The sequence below is a fragment of the Salmo salar genome, chromosome ssa18 (assembly GCF_905237065.1).
Source record: "Salmo salar chromosome ssa18, Ssal_v3.1, whole genome shotgun sequence".
Taxonomy (NCBI): Eukaryota; Metazoa; Chordata; class Actinopteri; order Salmoniformes; family Salmonidae; genus Salmo; species Salmo salar.
Genome location: NC_059459.1, coordinates 57649680 through 57662050, shown reverse-complemented (window position 1 = coordinate 57662050; position 12371 = coordinate 57649680). Strand labels below are relative to the sequence as shown.

The following is a 12371-nucleotide window of genomic DNA, read 5'->3' as shown; positions in this document are numbered from 1 at the left end:
CCAAACAACACAAATTAATTGCCTGTTAAACGAGGTCTCAAGTGAAAGCCCGGGAGGAAAGCCATGCACGAGTTCTGCGCATGCCGTCTACAACGGTCACACACACACACACACACACTGCAAACACTAATCATCTCCAACCCTGCGACCAACCCACTCTGACCAGGGTCCGACTAAAGCTGAACTTCACTAGTAGAGGGAGGGGCAGAGGCCGAACCGGCCAAGGGAAAGGCTCCAGCTCTGTTCTCTTGCTGAGTACAGAATTGGCAGAGGGAGCGGCAGTTGGCTGTCTAGTTATCACTTCGCCGAGGCTGGAAGAAGATCTAAATATACCACATGGCAGCCATTCCCATCCTGCTCAAGCTTATGCCTCATGAGGAATTTGAATAAAACAAAACATTTTCCACCTTTTATCTCCACTTCCCTTTCAAGAGTCTAATGTGCTATTCAGTGAAAACGGCTATTGACAGAGACGCATCTATTCTTAATAACGTGCATTTTGAAAAAAAAGAATAAAACAATGCCCCACTGATGTTGAATTACGTAGGGCTTTGTTCGGTTTGTCAACAACGGCGAGGAGGGCGGCGGTTGTTTAAATCGAGGGTGCTCTCGGCAGACTGGCTTTGGTTACGTTGAGTGTTTGGACCCACACACGAGTGCGTGTGAACTCTGCATGGCTGAACAGAGATAAACATCTCTCTCTCTCCATTTGCCCTCTTTCCTCTCCAACTCTCGCTACATTGCATCCTCTCTATCTTTGCCCTGAAGTGTCCTCTCTCTTCCCCCTATCTATCCCTACCATATCTCTCTCCATTTCTCTCTCCCCCCTCTCTCTCTCTGCCTCCTGCTCCCCCTCTCTGTCTCTCTTTCTTTCCCAGTTCCTCCCTTTCAATTTTTCTGAGATACACTCTCTGTGTGGTTGACTGGCTCCAGAGACAGAAAACAAATCCACTGCTGCCCATCGGGAGTCCACAACCTCAGTCAGAAAACAGAAAGTCACGGAGGGTTACTCATCCGTGGGAGAAGGTTCAGAGGAGTGTTGAGGAACAGTTTGGTTCAACGTCAATACAGAAACATTTGCATTTTGTTTTAGTCATAGAACGTACATTGCAGCCAAAGTGGATGGACAGAGGGAAGCAGGGAGGGACGTACAGGCCCAGCTAAAGTACTGCTACAGGGGATTACATGGCTGGAGCTGCAGTGGTGACATTTGGGGAGTGACCCAAAGCGGAAATGTACAGCAGCTCCCTCTCCAGGGCATCACTGAAAAGGACAGGACAGGAGAGAGGCTGGTCATTCATAATCTACCCATTCTCTCCCGCTCTTCCCCTCGCTCTTCCCCTCGCTAACACTTTCCCTTTTTCCCCCTCTATCCATTTCTCTGAACAGGGACTTAGGGGCTCGCCAATAGACTTTCTGGCAAAAACCACTTCCACGCCGATCCACAGAAACGTTAAGATTGTGTGTCAACGAGAAGAAAAACAAGAAACACGAATCCTGCGTTGAGAGAGCCGCAGTTGTATTGGATTAACTCCCAATTCAATTTATCTGCCAGATGAAAAGCACATCACGTTGTGAGCAAGAGCTGCTGCGATGCTACGGCTAAGTACAATATAACACGTTTCAGATGCAGCCTTACACAATGACTCAAGCTAAACTAAATATAAATCTCACCATCCGGACTGGAATTTATACTGGCTCTACGCCATTGTAATGAAGCTGTAATGGTCCCAAGTGTGATCAGAAGTGTGATGTGGATGAGCAGAAAGAGAAGCAAAGGAATCAATGGAGTCGTCCCAAAAGTGCAAACCACACCCATCTTGAGGCATCTAGGCGGCCGTCTCGGCAGGCTCAATCAAACCTCTCGGCGCACTTGTAATAAAACAAATACTACTTGAACCCTTTTGTGGTAGATAGAGGGCTATCTGTAGTAGGTGTATGGGCGCTGTGCTGTACCCTCCCGCACGGGTGAATAGACCAATCAGGATACAGCAGGACAGTCCTGTCTCCCTGCTCCTTTAATAGCTTATCGATCCTGGGGAGGCAATCCATTTACTTTCACCCAGAACTCACTGGGCATTCACAGCCTCATCGCCACCGCTAACCCACCACTGCCACTACAAACACAACAAGGGATCGGTTCTGTGCTCTCTACTTATCCACCGTGTTAGCTAACTGTGTGACTATGTGCCTAGCCTACCTGGGTGGTTGCCTGTATTTGTCGGAATATGTCCAAACTCGAAATGGTTAAAAGATCTATCTGTCCATTCTTTGCTTCAACTTCATCCGGTCATGTTGGTTCAGTCTCTGATTCCACACAGCAACTGCAAAGACTATAGTATATCCTGCAGTTGTGGAGCCAAAATGGCCCCCCAGGGCTTTGACCACATCCTCTGGTGTGCCTGAAACTAATCGATGGTAATAGCGAAGGTGCATAAAGATGTTGGAATTCAGATATGACGTCATTGTTTTAGCACTATGCACTGAGTTTTGAAACTACAGCGTTTGACATGGATCAATGCACCAATAAATTAGCACAATCACATTTTTCGGTTTATCAAATTACCTCTATCTTGGAGCTAAAATTGAGATCATGTGTACTGTGCTAATGACAATACAAAAAAAGAGCAATGCACAATACAGAGAACATGTACAACATGGAGAACTTAGCAAACGGGGCATTTGTGGTTGGTGTCTGGGGGCCGCCATATTTATGCATCTCTGGTATTCCCCAAAGCAACCCAGACATGTGTGGGGCGTTGACCTCCAAGCAGCGCCTCGTGGAGGGGAGAGAGTCCCCAACCCCCTGCAGAGGCAGGAAGACCAAGGAGAACACGGAGAGCCAGGTGGAGGCTGTCAGGCGAGGCTTTATTAGCGGGCCGCAAAGGCAGGATTAATCGATAGCCGTCCGGCCCCTCACATGCCAAGGAGAGGCCCCTGCCAAACCCACCAGGGCCCTATCTCGTTACCGCCGGTGACCGCTGGCCCCACTCTGCCGGCAGAGCATTTATCAAGCACGCGCACGCACGCACGCACACGCACGCATGTTTGGTTTGCGATTACTCCCTAGGCATGATGAAGGGGAGCGATTTTTAAAAGTGACACTCGTTTAAGAGGGAAACAGGTGTGGGGTAGCAAAATATAAATAAGGCGAGAGGAAGAAATATAAGGGGAGAGAATCAGTGTGTGTGTGGGTGTATGTGTATGTGACTATGCGTGTAAGAGTGTAGGTGTGTGTGTGCGCGCCGATCTTCACAGCGAAGGGGGCTGACAGGGATGGAGAGAGGATAAAAGGACTTGCTTCTCCTTGACAGTTTTATCTGCACCGCCATCTACCTTTATCTGGCACCAACATCTTCAGCGTTACGAAAGGGAGAAAAAACACTCTGGGGCTCCGAGGAACACTCCCAAACGCTCCCGTTAGCTAGTCATGTCTTCCCAGCTATCATCAAGACGTCCAATGAAAATGTTCCCGCTTACAAATCCCTTCCCTGTAAGAGGGAGCCGTAAAAGGAACATTACGGCCAAAGGAATGCTTCAAAAGACAGCGAGAGAGAGAGAGAGAGATACCATCTCGCGAGGGACCATCGCTATCCATTTCCCCGTGACCCTGAAAAACACTTCGCCATCATTTATGTGGACCTGTGGCCCGTCACACTAGACATTGGCTGGGTCTTCTGAGGAATAGACCTCTAACATGAAATCAGCGCTTGGCTTATTTAAAGCGATGACCCAGGAAACCTTGTTGAATAACAGACTCCTGGTCGGCTCGGTAACTGCAGATGAGGGCCATTTCCGATGGGGCTGTTACCGTGACAACTCACTGTCATTTGTTAGGACCATAGATACACACCAACTTTCACTCCCTCCTTTTTTCCCATTAGAAGTTTGGATACAGTCTCTGGCTTGTCAGCTAAACTTCTAACTGTGGTGAATGGTCTACAAACCACCTATTATTCAGCTAAATTGGCTATTTACCATGATGGTAATGTAAGTTAACAAGGAAATTGCTCCTAAAACATGATTGACAAGAGTGCTATCAGCAGCATCAGTGACTCATCACCCCAAAATGGATGCTGTTGAGTTGATGAATAATGAGCCATATAAAAGCACACAGTGATGCATCCCCAATGGCACCCTGTTCCCTATATAGTGCACTACTTTTGACCAGAGCCATACGGGACTCTGGTCAAAAGTAGTGCACTATGTAGAAAACAGGCAGCTTTTTTGGGACACAGGCAGTGGGAGGAGAAAAAAAAAATCTTATCCCCATGCTGCCTTAAAAGACAGAGCATAGTCTGTACTCTGTATTCTACAGAAATTTCCCCTACAAAGCTCTATCGAGTTTCCCCAGAGGTTACTATTTGTGGATGAGTAATGCATTGGGCCTTTCAGAGACAGGTCCCAGGCCCTGAGGCAACAGGACAGGGAGGAGGTGGGGCATTCTTATCAGCTACAGTACCATACGTTCGCCCAGTCTCTTTCTATCATCCCCTCGAGGCTCATGGGAAATGTCAGTGAGATGTGAGACACAGACACTGAAGATTTGGCCCCTGTGACAGTGACAGACAGTGTGTGCAGGGCTTGACATTCAGATAAATTTGCCAGTGGCACACAGGGCCAGTGGCAACTTAAAGCTACCGGCCCAAATGAAAACTACACTGGCCCAGGGAAGCGGATGATGCGCACATCATTTAAATTGTATCTTTAATTTTGAACTGTCAGCAGTCTACAGTTGTAGGGCACTATAAAATCAGTTTTATCTTTTCTTAAATTCATTTTTGCCCGTTAATTTCCTTTAGGATCACTCTCAAAATCATACTTTTTTTTGTTGTTGAGGGGGATGCTCTAAGTCCACAACAATGCTTTAGGAGACCAGATTTGATGTTTGGATTTTTTTCTTTTTTATATAAAAAAATTGGAGGGTGTAGTTGCCCTTTAATTCAATTGTTTTGCTAGCTGTGTTTTTGTACTGTACAATGTCCAGTGTAGGCTACATGTGATGTCAGAGTTCACAAAACAAATGCCCCGTGGTTAATACAAATCATCATGATATCATTGTGCCAGGTAGGCCTACTAAGTAGTCAACTTTAAATTGGGAATTTTTTTTTTTTTTTGGGGGGGGGACCTTTAGAAATGTTCTTTCAAAAAGCTCATCATGACTGAATTGCCCATCGCAAAGATTCAACCAAGACTTCGGACTAAACCTTTGAAATGCCTGGATTGCAAACCCATTGTTAACTTAGCATTTGATGGTAGGTATCAGAAATGTAAACATCTTTCCTACCCACCCTACCGCTGTCGTTATTCCTTCTGTGAGCTGCTCCACATGACAACCAGTTGAGAGCTGCGCGCTCTTGCTGTCCGACAGATTATTCCGCTCAAACTAGGCTTTGTGTGCTGTGCACACGTGATAAATCATCGACATAATGGTTTTTTTCCCCCCAGCAATAATATAGCCTACATTGAAAATAGCATAATTTCTGTTCACTGGCCCAAGACATAGATGATTGACTGGCCCGGAGGTTTCCTAAATCTCTGTGGGCCAGCGGACAGCCTTGTATGTCCAGCCCTGGTGGCAGCCTTGTATGTCCAGCCCTGGTGTCTGTTTGTGTGTATACAGTATGTGTGTGTGTTCATGCATGTGTGTGAGAGAGGGAGAACGCGAAAGAGAGAGGGGGTGTCTGCATGTGTTTGTGCGACACTGACAGACAGTGCGTGCCCGTGCTTTGGGTGTGTGTGTGCACGTGCATGTATGTGTGTGTCTCTCCCTCTCTGGGTTAGCGTGTGTGTGCGGGGTGGGGTGCTGGGAGCGAGAGATAGAGCCAATGCATATCACATAGGTAAAGCCCCCTAAGTCCTGGTCTTAATTTGACTCTGCTTGTCCTCTACCAGGGAGCTAATAGTAATTAAAGAGGCCCAGACACTGTTGCATGGGGGGGAGGGAAGGGAGTCATTTGGGTGAATGACTCAGGAGGAGCGCAGAGCAAATCAAATGTAATTGCAGTGGGACTGGTGCAAGAGCAGAGCTGGGAGAGAGGCTGACGGTCTGACGTGATGGGGGACAGAGGGAGGGGGGAGAGAAGGAGGACAAAAATGCGTGAGACTGAATGAGGACGAGAGCACGAGCGAGAGAGAAAGACATGGAACCAACAATAATGAGAGAATGAATGAGAAATGAGATGGAGGGAGGGAAGGAGGTATTCAATTCAATAAAGCAGGGAGCTGCTCAGACGTCCAGAAAGTGGAGGGCAGGGTCGTACCAGCGCTCATCAGCCCTATAATGAAACCTACACACCAATGATTCACTAACACTGACACACTGGTATACTGCCAGCGTCTCAAATGGAACCCTATTACCTATATACCCCATAGGGTTCTATTCAAAAAGAAGTGCACAATGTAGAGAATAGGGTGCCATTCCCTATAAACCCCATAGGGCTCTGGTCAAAAGTAGTGCACTATATAGGGAATATAATATACTGGGAGGAGCACACTGTGATGATACAAGGCAATGAACTGTAATGGAAGCCCATGTGATATAGTGTGGTATGGAAGGCTGGGTGATATTTAAGCAATACTACATGAGAGGCCATGTGTTATGACATTTTTATCATGGCAGTGACGTGGTCAGTGACCATAGCCACGAAGTGAAGCTCGAGTCCATAACAAATGGTCTTGAGTTTATTATTGCTTTTATACAACGGGTTACCAGCATTAAAAAGCCAGATTCTTTCCCAAACCATACATTTTTCAACAAAACGTGACGCTACATTCACTAACACTGGTTGTCAAGTGCAATTTTAAGCTTTCTCTTCGTATTGAATGCCATGTAAAGCAAAACTACCCAAGTGCTGGTTAAGGAAAGGGGGATACCTAGTCAGTTGTGCAACTGAATGCTGCATTCAACTGAAATGTGTCTTCCGCATTTAACCCAACCCCTCAAATAGTTCTAGAACTTTGCAGGTTGCTATGGAGGCTCTTCCCCCTTGCTAGCTAGCCAAGTACACAGCTAACACAATCACTTCAGACTGAAGCTGGAAAGACAGCCAACGCACTGCATTTTGTTTAGTTTATCTGTTTTACTGTTGACATGTCTTTGTATAAACACATAAAAATGCGGATTCACGATTTCAACTGGCTGAGAAAAGCTGCCTGTCTGTCTTGTCCCAACTCCCAAATTTCAACATTGAAACAATGTTGCAAATGACGGAGATATTGTCTAGATGCTTTTTACAGTGGAGATCAAGTTTATACATTGCATGGCTGGGCAGATGAGACAGTATATCTGTAAAAGTATTAGTAGTAGTAGTAGTAGTAGTAGTAGTAGTAGTAGTAGTAGTAGTAGTAGTTGTTGTGGCCGTGTGTATATTGTCTAGTATATCATGGGCAGGATGGACTTGAACAATGGGAAATCCAAACCAACCGTTAAAGTGTGATAACACATGGAGGCTACTATGCAAATGTATGTGAAGTGACGATTCAGTCGTGAAATCTTGCTTGTGGACTGATCAATTGGAAAATCTATGAGATGTGTGGTGAATACTGTACGCATTGATTGAATGATGATTGAGATGGTTTACCATTGCAATACTATCAATATGATTTCTGTCAATAACTGCTGAGATATGATAGCATTAGTATGATTATTAATTACATACCAGTGAGGACATTGGTTTTCACCTTGACCTGTTGTATGAAGTACAACCACTGAGCCAGTTCTCTTCCCATTATGTGTGTGTGTGTGTGTGTGTGTGTGTGTGTGTGTGTGTGTGTGTGTGTGTGTGTGTGTGTGTGTGTGTGTGTGTGTGTGTGTGTGTGTGTGTCCCCACATAGAAATAGAATGAATAGAGCAGGCTTGGAAGTTCTAACCCCGACAATTTGACTAGTAAACTCATGGGTACTGTACAGTACACTCGCAATGGCTGCCTGGTATTGTGATGCAATAATTTCCATGGTAATTGGAATGTTCTATCAACTGATGCTGGATTGCCATGGTAATGTAGAATGTTAATTCAAATCATAGATGCGGTAAAGAGGTCAATCGGACTCGACCAATACAATGGAATTGTCATGGAAATACGTGGGGGAATGGGCAGTGGGGGGAATGATCCCGAATCTCCTCATTGCCCCCCAGTAAAATGTGCCCACATTTAGGCTATTGTTTATACAGTGCTTTCTGAAAGTATTCCGATCCCTTGACTTTCAGCCTTATTCTAAAATGGATTCAATCAAAAATTCTCAGCAATCTACACACAATACCCCATAACGATAAAGCGAAAACCAGTTTAGACATTTTTGCAAACATATAAAAAAAAAAAGTATAACTTAATTACACAAGTATTCAGACCCTTTGCTATGAGGCTCGAAATTGAGCTCAGGTGCATCCTGTTTCCACTGATCATCCTTGAGATGTTTCTACAACTTGATTGGAGTCCACCTGTGGTAAATTCAATTGATTGGACATGATTTGGAAAGGCACGCACCAGTCCTACAGTTGACAGTGCATGTCAGAGCAAAGACCAAGCCATGAGGTCGAAGGAATTGTCCGTAGAGCTCCGCGGATTGTCGAGGCACAGATCTGGGGAAAGGCCAAACTGAGCAATCGGGGGAGAAGGGCCTTGGTCAGGGAGGTAACAAAGATCCCGATGCTCACTCTGACAGAGCTCTAGAGTCCCTCTGTTGAGATGGGAGAACCTTCCAGAAGGACAACCATCTCTGCAGCACTCCACCAATCAGGCCTTTATGGTAGTGGCCAGACGGAAGCCACTCCTCAGTAAAAGGCACATGACAGCCCGCTTGGAGTTTGACAAAAGGCACCTAAAGACAATCAGACCATGAGAAACAAGATTCTCTGGTCTGATGAAACCAAGATCAATGCCAAGCGTCACATCTGGAGGAAACCTGGCACCATCCCTGCGGTGAAGCATGGTGGCAGCATCATGCTGTGGGGATGTTTTTCAGCGGCAGGGACTGGGAGACTAGTCAGGATCGAGACAAAGATGAACGGAGCAAAGTACAGAGATATCCTTGATGAAAACCTCCTCCGGAGCACTCAGGACCTCAGACTGGGGAGAAGGTTCACCTTCCAACAGGACAATGATCCTAAGCCCCAAGCCAAGACAACGCAGGAGTGGCTTTGGGACACGTCTCTGAATGTCTTTGAGTGGCCCAGCCAGAGCCCAGACTTGAACCTGGTCAAACAGCTCTGGAGAGACCTGAAAATAGCTGTGCAGCAACGCTCCCCATAACCATGTAACGTCATGAAAATAAAAGAACAGTTAAAACCGTTTAAATAGGACTACATTCATTTTAGGATTTGTATTTATTTTGTATTTTCATATAGATAAACTTGACCTAATAGCAGGAGTGTTTACTAATGATTATTAGCAATTGTTTTGCTAACTTTGTCTCTCATTTCAACTTTCTACATCTCCTCCTCCTCCCAACTGATGATGCGCAAGGGTGTAGGGCGTGCTATCGGCTACGGGCCCTACAGTAAAAAATGCACATTTTCAGTGCTTGCTAGTAAAACAAATTGGACTTCTTTTAAAAAAGGTTGGATGTGTCTGACTATTCATTAATTATTCAGCAGCAGTCAACAAGGTTGTACAGGCCCTGAGGCCTATAATGCGCTAATGTTTGTGTCAAATGGAAGATGTGCCATTTCAATCTAACCAGGCATGGTATAATTTGACACCGAATATTTTTCTTCCTTTATAGCCCAGCTGTTTTTTGTTGTTGTTTTTTTTAAACATGCATTCAAATTATAATAGGCCCTCTCAGTATTTGACAAATCTTTCCAACACTCTCCCCCTCGATAATCAGCGTCGCTGATAAATGGGTTATGGACATGTTGAGTGTATTTGTTTCTATTTTAATGATTGTCAATTTCATCTTCATACTAGAGCAGAGCTGTCCCCTTCATACTTTCCTTGTCGATACATTATCTTACAGCCATCTTTCAGAAAGCCTAAGGTAGGCCTAGGTTGTTTTTGTATAGGTTTTAAGGAAAGCTGAAATAGGGAGAATGAGGATGGAGATGAAAAGAGGAGAGGGCAAAACAACACTGTTTTCACTCTGCCTTGAAGGCTGTAGTTAGTCAGTGTGAGCCCTGAGTGAGAGAGGCAGCATGGAGACAGAGACCGTAAAAGCAGAGGCACTGGCTAGCAGAGAAGCTGGCACAAGCCTCTCTTTATAGCTGCAGGCGGTGTGTGTGTGTGTGTGTGTGTGTGTGTGTGTGTGTGTGTGTGTGTGTGTGTGTGTGTGTGTGTGTGTGTGCGCGTGAGTGCGTGTTTGTGTGTGTGTGTGTGTGTGTGTGTGTGTGTGTGTGTGTGTGTGTGCGTGCGCGTTTGTGTTTGTGTTTGTGTTTGTGTGTGTGTGTGTGTGTGTGTGTGTGTGTGTGTGTGTGTGTGTGTGTGTGTGTGTGTGTGGTGTGCGTGTGAGTGTGTGTGTGTGTGTGTGTGTGTGTGTGCGTGCGTGCGCGTGCGCTGTGTTTGTGTTTTGTTGTGTGTGTGTGTGTGTGTGTGTGTGTGTGTGTGTGTGTGTGTGTGTGTGTGCGTGTGTGTGTGTGCGTGCGTGCGTGCGTGTTTGTGTGTGTGTGTTTGCGTGTGTGTGTGTGTTTGACACCGGTGACATGCTGAGAGGAACAGAGTCAGTGGGTTCGGCAGGGAGCAGATAATTAACAGAAAGGCATCCATTAAAATAATAATATGGGCTTTGAATCTCGTCGGTAGGCAGGGATCACATGGGTCAACGAGCCATTTACAGGCAGCATTAATGCCTTTTTAAAATGCCTGATGTCCTTTAATTGCCTTATAAAGTTATCCTTAGGCAGGGTTCTCTTTTAAAATGCCTTTTACCTAGACCATATGAGAGTCATAATGGCAGGGATGGAGTAATTACTAGTTTGGTAAGAGTGAATGAGATGTAAAGAGCTGCTCAATGATCGTTCATTGAGTAGTTACTTTCACCTGTACATCTCCAGCTTTGGACCATATGAGCTCAACCTATCACTCCTCAATGTGTCTCAACCATATCCTCACTGTCCCCAGTCCCCTTGTACCCCTTCAACCCCAGCCATCTCTTGACACATGCTCTCTCTCCAACTAAGTGTCCCTCCAATCTACTGTCCCCTTAAACCGTATGTCCCTCCAACCCACTCACCCCACCAATAGGCAAACCAATGTACTCCTCCACTAATGATTTCCCGCCTCCAACTCCCCACCCATGCCCCCTTATATCACCCCTTGCAGTTCCGCAGGTAGTCACTTACTATGTGCAGCTCCAGGTAGTCTCCCAGTCCCTCTGCGCTTTCCACCCTGACCAGCACAGCCTCCTTGAGCTGCGTGCTGAATCCCACCGCCAGCCGGTCTGCCCGTGTGCTCGGCCGGTCGTTGGGGGGCCAGGTGTATGTGATGAGGGCTCCTCCTCTCCCGAAGATGTAGGTTGTCCCAGCTGTGGACAGAAGAGGGCCAATGTGTCATATATAATGGATACTATTCCATAGACCTATATCATGTGGTGCAGTAGAAGATCAAATCCAAAGAACAAACTATCGAAAAACAAAGCTTTGGTTTAAGGTAGGTGCTTGTTGTTGAGCCATAGCAGGTATGTCTTCCCTAATGTGGCGCACACAAAGCAGTGCTTTCTGGGACAGAGCCTATTCTTGCACATCAAAATCATTCAGTTTCTACAGTGTAACGTGGCAAGTTCAATTCCCCTTTCTCCTGGTTGTATTCTTCTGGCGCTGACTAATTATCGCTGCGTGGCAGGGGAGACGGAAGAGCAGGCGGAGAGAGGGAGGAGGAAGAGGAGGGAGGGACGAGGAAGAGGAGGGAGGGAAAGAAATTAGGAAAGGGGGGTGACGACGAGGTGTGAGATGCGATGGTTGGAAGTGATGTAGGCAGTGAGAGAACAGTTCGAGGCAGAGTGTTCATCTGTTCCACCGCTACACCACTCTGTTCTGTTGTAGTGTTCCTGTTCAAAGGCATTAGGGCAGTTCAAGATGAGAGGAGATACATGGAAGGAAACTGCTCTAAAATGGCTGTCGGTAGGAAGGCAGCCATGTTGCAGAGAGATTGAGGAACAGAGGCTGTAACAGTATCAGCAGCACGCACACTCAGGTGCGAGTCCCGTCCCCCCCCTCTCTATTCGCCTCAGCATGAAGCACGTGATGCCTCGGCTCTCTGGGTCCCAGCCTTCCAATCTAATTTTCTTTTCTAAATAAACAAGATGCGTGACTGAAATACTATAACTAGCCCACAGCATGAAAAACCGGCTTAGAGGAAGAAGATGCACAACAAAGGGTTTCGATTTCTCCCCTCCTCTATCTGGCAGGGAAGAATGCAGAGCATTGTGGGATAAATGTA

The 12371-nt window shown here is 46.1% G+C and overlaps 1 protein-coding gene across 2 annotated transcripts in view; it reads right to left on the bottom strand.

The window, feature by feature from the left end:
- Window positions 1–12371, bottom strand: part of LOC106577539 (neurexin-2) — a 936116-nt gene that overhangs the window by 116276 nt on the left and 807469 nt on the right. For both annotated transcript variants that reach the window (XM_045701329.1, XM_045701330.1), the window contains one exon: window positions 11276–11457. In XM_045701329.1, the coding sequence (XP_045557285.1) occupies window positions 11276–11457 (182 nt within the window). The remainder of the gene's footprint in view (window positions 1–11275; window positions 11458–12371) is intronic.